The following is a 10968-nucleotide window of genomic DNA, read 5'->3' on the forward strand; positions in this document are numbered from 1 at the left end:
TTTAACATCATATTGTATTACATGCCAATTTTTATTCACAGCAATTATTAGTAGTAAGTACCATGTTTCTGTTCTGCATGTAGTTGAAAAGGTTTCTAAGAAATCAACACCAAATTTCTGATGAAAATCTTATATTATAATTTATTCATCTGGCTTTATATCTTATTGTCTTATTGTCATTTCTTATATGTGATTTTTTGATCATATCACTATTCATTATTGATTTTTGTTTAAAAACCTGTCTGCCTTTCAGTATATTTTGATTATTTGAGAACTTATCCACTATTCTATAAGTATTTTGCTTTTCAAGTTCTTTTATTTCTTCTTGACAAGCTTTAAAACATTCATTTTTATTCATAGCATTCATTGCTTTCCTATAGATATTTGGCTCATTAATTATAGTTGCAGTTAAAAGAAAATTAGCTTCAGAATTTTCTTTTTCTAAAGAGTTTGCAAAGTTTTTTAGTATGGTATCTTCAGTAGTGTACAGAGCTCTGTTATTGTTCACTGCATGAAACTTGTTGTTGATATCATATTTATTATTGTATGGAGGAATTTGAACTTCAATTCTTGAAAGTTGAGTGAATTTTAATTGATATCTTGATAAAGATCTAGATATATTCATTTGTTGATTTGGCAGAATAGAAAAATCATTGAGAGAATATTTAAATGTATTATCTGATTTAATTCAGAATGTTTATGTTTCTCTCTTATGAATTTCTTTGTAAGAAATTCATTTTCAAGTATTTGAACATCTTTAGTTCATAATGCTTTATGTTTATTGAAATTTCATATTTTATAGTATGTAAAATCACTGTATTCTATTAGAATTCCTCTTTCAGTTCTGGGGAATAATTTGTTGTGGTATATATTTTCATAGTAATAAACCATTAAATCCCACATTTTTATATATAAAAGCTTTGATTTCATATTGTATAATATCTTATATGAACTTTTATTTGCTAGAGATGTATGGGGAGTTCTATTATATATAAAAACAGCACTTTGTAAAGCTTCTCCTCAGAGGTATTTGGAACAATTTAACTGAATCAAGTATGCTCTGACTTTATTCATCAATGTGAGATTAATTCTTTCAATTACACTATTTGGTTCTTTAGTATTTGGTGGAGTTTTATTATGAATAATACCAGCTTTATCACAAATTGATTTCATTTGGTTATTCACATATTCTTTTCCATTATCAGTGAAAAATTCTTGAATTTCATAGCTGTGGTTGTTATTTTCAACCATTGCTTTGTATCTTAAAAAGACTTCACTTATTTCATCTTTAGATTTCAAAAGCATTATCCATAAGTATCTGGACTTTTTATCCAAGAAAGTAATATAGTATTTATATTTATTATATGTGGAGACCAAAAGTCCATCAAGATCACTATGAATTCTATTAAGAACTTCATAATTTCTTGTATTGATGGATATTTTATTTGTCTTTCTGAAATTTTTTGATTATAAGCATATTTCACATTTATTATTCAGAAATTCTTTTATTTCTCTGTCAGAAATTTTAAGACCTTGTTCATTCAAGATAATGTTTAATGAAACTATATGAATATGTCCCATTCTTGCATGCCATTTATATAATTCTGATTGTGATTGATTATTCACAGTGTGTATGTTATTGCTATACAAGACATTAGCTTTAAAAATATATAATCTGTTTAGTTTTCTTCCATAAGCAAGTGGTTTATGGATTTTATTCAAGAGAATTACTTTATTATTATCAAATAAAAACTTGAAGTTGGGTGATTTATGAATACTCAATAAATTCAATCCCAACTCTGGAATATAATACACATTTTGTATTAAGTATTTTATTCCACATGCAAATTGTATTAGAACATTTTCTTGATATTTAACATGAAGCTTTTTGGCTTTATTTCAGCCAACAGTAGCATCAATTTGTTCAAAAGATTGAAAATAACTCTTGTTACAAATTGTATTAATAGTAGCAGCACTGTCAATCACAAATTCAATGTTTGTTTTTATATTATTCAAATCAGGTGAAAATTCTGACATTATATTACTAACTGCATTTATGTTTGAAATGTTCTTCATGGGTAAACATATCTCATTCATGTAGATGTTATAGAAATTCTCATTTTGAAGCATATTAATTTCTTCAGTTTGTAAATCAACTTGTTGATTATTATTGGTATTATTTTCAAGTTCCAAATTGATATTGGTTGAATCAACATCATTATTATCAGAAGATGTTGCATTTATATCAGACAAAGATGTAATTGAAGCTTCTTGCTTTTTGTTTTGCTTCTTGAAAGAATTTTGTTGTTTTTGATTGAATGAATTTTGTTTTTTATTCTTTTGAACTTTCCAATTCTATGGAGCTTTATCTGGAAAGAGAAAGAAGAATTTATCAGTCATATGACTTATTAATTTGCAGTACTGACAGTATTTTCCATTTGAAAGTTTTTTATAAGAATGTTTTGAATTCTTTTTGTTTCTTTTTTCATTGACATTTAAAATATTACTTTGTCCTTTTTCTCTTGTCTCATCAATAAGTGTCATTGAGATCAGAGAATAAGTTTTCAATGGTATAAGAATGAGAATCTTTTCTCAAAGTTTGAATAACATTTGCAATGAAATTCTCTGACATTTCATATGATGTAATATCATATTGTGATGTAATTTGCCATCTCAATTTATTATTCTTTCCTTGATTAATAATTTATACAAGCAATACTATGATGGTAATCTTATTGCTGTAACTCTATTAGCAAATAAAGTTTGAAATAAATCTTTATAGAATAAGATTTGAACTAATCTCACAAAAGTTATAGATCAAACTTTATATTTAATCAAGATTTATGTATATGACTCTGTAAATGTTATGAAAGTTATACATGTTATACACATGATCACATTTTATATAAGACAATATATAGTATATAAATTTGATTATATTTGAGAATGTTATATTCTCACATTGAACATCTGCTACATTGAAGATATTTTATTAAAAAAATATGCATGAAATAAAGCATTATTCTTCTGTACTAGAGTATTATAATAATTCTGCATGCATTTAAGTGCAAACAGAATCAATTTTGACTTCAAAATCAACTGAATAGATCAGTAAAATAGAATAATAAATATATATGAAGATTTACTAATTTTTTAATATCTATATCAGTCAATCTCTTCTTTACTGTTTTATATAAGCTTGTCATTCTTTACTATAAATCTTCATTGAGACTTACATTCACTCTTTCTTTAACAATCTAGTCACTTCATCTCACAGTTAAGTTTTTATTCAGTTTTGCAAGCAGACTCACAGTCAGCATTTAATTAATTTTAAATATGATACAGATTCTTCTTGTCATATAAAAAACAATTTCAGAACATAAATTCAGAGTAGTTTTTTCAGCAGTTTCAAATACAGATTTTGTTGAATTTTTCTGACACTCTTCTTCATATTTGTACATCTTCTTCTCACTGGCTCATAATAACAGAGATATCATCACTTTAAATAACATTTTTTCAATTTTCTATCATTCAGTTCTTATATTTTTCACATAACTTCATTTATGCCTGTTTAACTTTAATAAAAAGATCAGATTTATAAGTAGATTTAATATTTTGAAATTTATGCTTTTTAGAAACTCAATGAACTGTATAAGAACTAAGTTCATAATTATATACTAATATTTTAGTTGAGCTTTTCTGATCTAATTAATCTCTTCTTATATTCTTTATATAGTATAATCTACTGTTTCATCTCTTCAAAGATTTTTTTTAAGTGATCTGAACACTCTTCATGCTCAATATACTCTGAAAATATACAGAGATTAACTTCATAATTAAATTTTTATTCATAAACTTATCATTTGATCTTCTTCAGAGTAGAAACAGAAATTTGAGTGATTTTAAAAATCTCAGTAACAGTATAGTCAACAGAGAGAAGAGTAAGAGCTTGAATCTTTACTAAAAGAGAATAAAATTTAGTGAAAGATATGATTAACTTCAAGTAGCAATTAAATAAAGCTTCTACTTGCTATATGAAAGCTTGTTCAAAGCTTCTACTTCATGTACAAAAAATATAAAGCACACAGAGTAGAGATCAAGCTCTTCATACAAAAACATTTTTAAAGCTTGAACAGAAACCAAAAGGGGACTTCTTTTCAGCCTGATTACACTAGTCTACAGTAATTATGTTGTATGCATTTGGAAATATTACAGCCACTAAGCCCCTGAGGACCAAAACTTTTGGCGGCGACCTCCGTACATAGTGGTTACTCATGGCTATGTTGCCACTACTGTAACATTACAGTATTCCACAGATCTGGAATTCCGCGGGTATGGTGAACCTGGAAGATCACCTGACTTGTTCTTTGCCTGCTCAACACGTAAGCCACATCTATGAATTCGCCAGTCATCTTCTGTCTTCTTTTTGGACATTCTATTCCTTCGACTGATTTGCTCACCTCATGAGAATTTTTTTACTTCCACCCTACGTATCAACTTTCCCGCTGCTTCTATAGCCATCATGCGATTTCAGCCTGTGACTTTTCTCGTTGCCATTATTTCCACAGCACATGGGATCTGTGCGTCTGAGATCCCTTCAGACCTTCCCGTCGCCTCCTTAATATCAACAGCAAAATCTCACCTAGCAAATGGCTCTCCCCGTGACGCACTCCTGTACTTTGACGCCGCTATCATGAAGGACCCCACGAATTATTTGACAATATTTCAACGCGGAGCAACTTATCTATCGTTAGGAAGGAGTTCAAAAGCCATTGAAGATTTTAATCGTGTTTTGATACTCAAACCAGATTTTGAAGGAGCCCTAATGCAGCGAGCTAAAATTCGCACGAGAGGTGCTGACTGGATTGGCGCAAAGCGTGATTTACAGGCTGCAGGCAAACTTGGAACTTCTGAAATGGAGGAGATAGAAGAAGCTGAGAAAGCCTCTATTGCAGCCGAAAAGGCAGAAACACAAAGCAATTGGGAGGCATGTGTCTCCCAAACCGGTATAGCTATTCTGAAAGCAAGTGCTTCGTTACCTCTTCGTCAACGCCGAGCAAGGTGTCGATTTGAAAGAGGTGAAGTCCAAGAGGGTATCCATGACCTTGCACATGTCTTGCAGATATCCCCTGGGTCCTTACAACCGCATCTTGCCATATCCGCAATGTTATTCTATTCTCTAGCTGATACAGACCGTGGCATATCTCAAATACGCCAATGTCTTCATTCTGATCCAGACTCAAAAGCTTGTAGCCGTCTTTTTAAGAGGGAAAAGAAAATCTCCAAAGTACTTCACTCTCTCGATATACTATGGGAACAGAGGAAGTTTAGTAAAGCGGCCGAATTGCTAGTGGGCTCTAAAGGAGAGAGTGGATTAATCCAGGATGTGAAGAGTGAAATAAGCCTAGCTCGTGACGAAGGGTATATTCATCGCAAGGCACCTGATAAGCTCCATGGCCTGTTGCTTGAGAAAGCTTGTGAGGCATATCGAGAAGTGAGCGATTTTTGAAAGAAAGTTTGTTTTTCGAAGAAAATATGCTAACTGCTTGCTTTTATTCCTAGATGAATTCGAAGCGCAAAGCCAGGCCTCTCTGTTCCCAAGCTCTAGAACTTAACCCAACCTCCCTCCACGGCCTCTTGTGGAAGGTGGAGAATCAAATAGACTTAGATGAGTTCGAAGCTGCCATTAAAACCCTTAACGTAGCTGCTGAGAGTCACCCTGATTCGCACCAAATTCGAACTTTATATCAAAAAGCGCAGCGGCTACTAAAACAATCCCAGCAAAAGGATTATTATAAAGTATTAGGTGTTGATCGTGAGGCTGATGATGCAGTAATCAAGCGAGCTTATCGCAGACTTACTAAGCAGTATCATCCTGATAAGGTTATTTCACAAGGCGTGACAAAAGAAGAAGCAGAGAAGAAAATGGCCTCTATTAATGAGGCATATGAAGTTCTTTCTGACCCTGAACTAAGAGGACGTTTTGACCGGGGCGACGACCCAAACAACCCTGAAAGCCAACAAGGGAATCCATTTCAGGGTAGTCCATTTGGACATGGAGGGCAACAGTTCTTTTTTCAGCAGGGCCGAGGTGCGCAGCAGTTCAAGTTTGAGTCACAGGGATTTGAATTCCCTGAGGGATTTTCTTTTGGATAGCTTCTGGAATGTTACTTTTATAGCATAAGTTGCTGCTGAAATACTTGCTTTTGATGTTAGTGATATTGCTGTAGGGTGGCAGGCTTAAGAGGTAGGTGGTAAAGGTCAATGTATCAAGCTTACACTGTGTAAGAAAGAGTAAAAATGTAGAGTGGCAGGCAGCCTATAAGATAGGTGCAAAAGAACATGTATCAAGACTACAATGTAAGAAAGAGAACTAAGTTGCACTTATAGTATCAAACTAGTATTGCTATATGTGCAGTAAGAGAAGAACTCATCACTCAGAAGACTGAGGATTGGATGGTGCAGATAACATGGCAATGGTTTACAGCCTTCATAAGTGAGATTAGATTGGGTGAGAGATGGTTACAAAGAGATTGAAGCATGAGAGAGAGAGGTAACTTATATTGCTACAACAGCATCTAGAGTCTCTAGATATGTTGTCACTGATCTTCATAAAGAAGCATCTGTGACAGATTTTGTGTGTTCAGCTATGCTAATGAGATCATGTGATCAGTTATGAGATTTATGAATCTGTTGAGCAGGAGTCAGGTGACTTGTCAGGTGACCAGGTCTCTGAAGGAGGAATCAGAGAACTGTAGGTTCGCCACCTCCTCTTCTCAACCACAGTACCAATTTCATTATCTTTGTCTATTGGGCTGGTGGAGGTTTGCTAGGGGTTTTTCATATGTTTTTCCCATAGTCTTGATTATAGCATGTTTGTCTATAAGTATTCATGTCTTGTTCATTAGAAGCAAGATCAGATGCAATATTATAGACACTCAGTCACATGATCATCATGTGCTTCTGTGTTGTCTGATAGTTATGAGCCTGGGCTCTTTCAAGAATTTGGTTGTTATCTAAAGATATGTTCAAGATACTTTATTTTACTCTTGTTACTCATACAAATAGAGGTCACTATTAAGTATCTTGAGATCATACATTGAACCCCCTATTTAAGCTTAAATCTTAATTGCAGAGTTCACAGAGATCTAACACATCTATATAATTTTTACTGATCTAAGTCTATGGAAAACCATAATCTAGGGTCAACATCTCACTTCAATAATTAATTAAAAATGAATGAATTGTCTAGAAGAGTTGTTATGCTGAATAGTTCTGATAATTGAGAAGAATGAATTGAAGACATCAAGCATTTAGCAAATCTTCATCAATTGTGATCATACATTGATCTGACAAAAGAAACACATCCCAAACTTTAAGAATTCATTATAGAGGATTTTCTTTCTTCTGAGAAAACTGAAGAAACTGCAACTTCTGCAGATACAAAACATGCAAGAAATATGCAAAGAGATCAATACAGAACTTGGAAGAAGAGAGTCTTAGTGATGCAAGAGCTACAGAAGACAATAAGAGACTGTGTAGATCTGTTTCTGAGAATTCTTATAATAAGTGAATTAGATGATGTAGAAGCTACTGCAAAAGAACATCTGAAAGCTCTATATGCTAGAAATGCAGTGAATGCTTCTCAATTGAAAGCTAGACTAGTAGAGAGATTCAAAATTCTAGAAGATGAGTCAAAGAATCAAGCAATCAAAGTGTATTTGCTGAACTATGAAGAAGCATTAAATCAGACTACTGTGTATGATATGTGCAAATATATCCACAAGTTTTTTGTCTCCAAACAATTTCTGAGAGCAATCTCTCAGAATTACAGAGAGTTCTTCTATATGTATCTGTCAAAGCTTCTAACTGAAGAGAATTTGAATCAGAAGCATGAGCTGGATGTTTATAGACATATTTAAATATTTTGGCAGACATTAAAGAAGAATCCTGAGCCAGGCCAACAGAATAAGTCATCAGCATATTTCACCAAAAAGATAGTTCAAAATAAGCTGTTGGGGGAGAATAATGAAAATACAAACTCTGCATGTCTTTGCAGAGAGCACCATGGTTGGGCATACTGTTCATATTTTAATCCACTTGTTCAATCAATGGGCTGGAAACTGGATCCAAAAATTGATAATAAGGTCAAGAAAGCATTGAAGAATCCAGTGAATGAAAGAAAATTAAAGAAAAAGATTGCAAATTGAAAGAAATTGAAGAATTTGAATACTACTGAAGAAGTTAGTGCTTCAGACAATGTGACAGACAGTGGTGCTAATAAAGCTGTTGCCAAGGCATCCCCTAACCCAACTCTCTTTGCTTTCATAATGGTTTTTAACTTCACTAACATGAGCAATAAATATGAACCCTATTCATTATGGGACAGCTTCATATTAGATGGGGGTGCAGATGCACATATTTGCAATGATTTTACAAGATTTTAGAACTACCAGAATGCTGGTTCTTTGGATATTGTGCTTGTTGGAAATACTCATTGTAAAATTCATGGATATGGTGATGTTGAAGTTTATATCCAAATGCTGGCAGGTGCTGGCAAGATATTACTAAAGAATGTTCTCTATGTTCCTGGCTTTCATACAAATCTAGTAGTGCATGGATTGCTGCATGTAAAGAATTGTTATTTGGATGATGAGTCTCTTATGGTTTACTACATCAGCATAAGAGATATCTTGTTCAATTTGACTGTTAAAGAGAGAAAAATGGTTGTTGAATACAGACCTATTAATGTTGCAACAGACAGTATAACAAAGAGTGTTTTTACTGCCTCATTGGGTGGAGATTTGATTACAAAACTGTTGATGGCATTGGTCTTCAGTTCACTAGAAACAATGGATATTTGGCATTTGAGACTTGGTCATCTAGAAAGAGAGTCTCTGACTCATCTTCCAAAGATGTCTACTGACATGAAATTTGCAAAGATCCCTCAGAGTTCTCTAATGATGAAGTGCAGATCTTGCACTCTTTCAAAAGCAAAGCAAATCATACACAGAACACTGTTGAAAAGATCTACACACTCATTCATGAAGATGTCTGTTGATCTCATACAGTTTGCTCCAGATTATAATGGAGATAGGTGGGTGGTTCACTTATATTGTGATTATACCCACCTGCACTACATGGAAATGATGCAGCAAAAATCTGAAAGTTTGATGTGCACAGTAAAAATGATAAGAGTAATTCTCAATTTATATCAATTGACTATCTTGACTATTTGAATTGATGGAGAAACCTCTATGCAGTCAGAACTGACAGCATTGACTCAAACATATGATATAGTTGTTCAACATTCAGCACTCTACACACCAGCTCAAAATGGAGCTGTGGAACATGTGGGAGCTTTAATAATGATGGCAGCACATACAATGCAGATTGAAGCCAACTTGTCTGAGAATTTGTGGCCAGAATGCATCAAGACTGCAGCATATATTTTAAACAGAATTCTGATTAAAGATCTTGATTGGAACACTTCTCTTGAATTCTTAGGAGAATATCTTCAAACTGCAACTTCTTTAACTGAAATTAGGCATATAAGAGTTTTTGGCTGTAGAGCATATCCTTTAATTAAGAATGCACAATACAGAAGAAATCAGAAGCTGGCTTCTAGAGCAGAAGTTGGATATTTTGTTGAATATGAATCAACAAATATTTTTCACATTTGGATTCCAGTATGATGAAAGGTTATATTAATGAGAGACATTATATTTGATGAAGATATGCTATTTGATTCTAATGAGATTAGCAGTGAGCTTTTATTACAGAAGAGCTTCATTGTGCCAGATATGATATCTTTTGTTAAAGTAAGTGATATTAATAAGATGAGCTTGAGTGAGCATGACAGTGAAGATGAAGACTCTGAGAAGAACACACCATGTGAAAGTCATGAGACTGTTGATCAGTCAATAAGATCAATGGAAACAATGACTAAGACACTAACTGATCAATCAGAAAAGACACATGCATTGCCAACATCAGAGTCTACATCAGAGCTGTTGACTCCAGACACCTACACTCAATCTCTTTCAGATGGTCCAACAACATCATTGACTGAAATAGAGATGCTGAATCAACTTTCATTGACAGTCAATCATTCTGCTGCAGAAGCTACAGAGGCAGTGAGTGATGTTGTAGTTAAGCCATCTGAAGATATAACATCTACTACACTTTCTGCCACTAGCTCTACAGAAGTGGTGAGCACAAATGATGGACAATTAATAGCCAATTGTTCTGCTGCAGAGACAGTGAGCACTAATGATGGAATTTTGACAGTCAATTGTTTTGCCATGAAAGTGGTAAATGACTCAGCTGGAGCAAGCTCAAACAAGCAATCTCCACCTTCTAGATGAAGTGCTAGAATAAGATGCCAAAATGCAGATTGAATTGACAGATGAACAGCTTATACAGTGATTCTGCAGCAAACAGTGCAATTCAATTCTTTTTATAGAGACTATTTAACAGCTTTTACAATTATGAATTCTAGACTTCACAGAAAGAATCTTCCAAAGTCTTCAAAGCATTATTTTTCAATGTTGCAACATCCCCATGCTGATGACTTTAAGATCATCATGGATGTGGAAATGGAGAAGCTACAAACAAAGAAATGCTTTGAAGAAGTAGAGAGCTTGGAAGAAATATGTCCAATCTCTTTAATGTGAATTTATATGTACAAATTTGATGTTAATGGTTTTTGGAATGATATAAGACAAGACTCATTTTTCACAGAGATCTGAATACCAATAATAAACATGACATCTATGCTGCTACACTTGCTGTGCAGATATTTCATCTTTTAATGGCTATAACAGCTTATTTTGAAATGGAGACCTTCCAGATTGACACTGTTAATGCATTCATTAATGCTTCATTTGATAAATCTGTTTATTGCAGACCAGCAGAGAGTTATGGTAAGAAAAGAGATGTTTGGAAGATTCTATGTGTCTTATACAG

The 10968-nt window shown here is 33.4% G+C and overlaps 1 protein-coding gene across 1 annotated transcript; it reads left to right on the plus strand.

Annotated features, from left to right (window-relative positions):
- Nucleotides 1-4522: 4522 nt before the first annotated feature.
- On the plus strand, nucleotides 4523-6156 carry LOZ57_006895 (uncharacterized protein; the record flags this gene model as incomplete). Its single annotated transcript, XM_049255910.1, has 2 exons — nucleotides 4523-5494; nucleotides 5563-6156. 2 exons carry the CDS (start codon nucleotides 4523-4525, stop codon nucleotides 6154-6156), a joined length of 1566 nt encoding a protein of 521 aa, XP_049105115.1.
- Nucleotides 6157-10968: the final 4812 nt, after the last annotated feature.

Source organism: Ophidiomyces ophidiicola, assembly GCF_022830035.1.
Source record: "Ophidiomyces ophidiicola strain CBS 122913 chromosome Unknown scaffold_74, whole genome shotgun sequence".
Lineage (NCBI taxonomy): Eukaryota > Fungi > Ascomycota > Eurotiomycetes > Onygenales > Onygenaceae > Ophidiomyces > Ophidiomyces ophidiicola.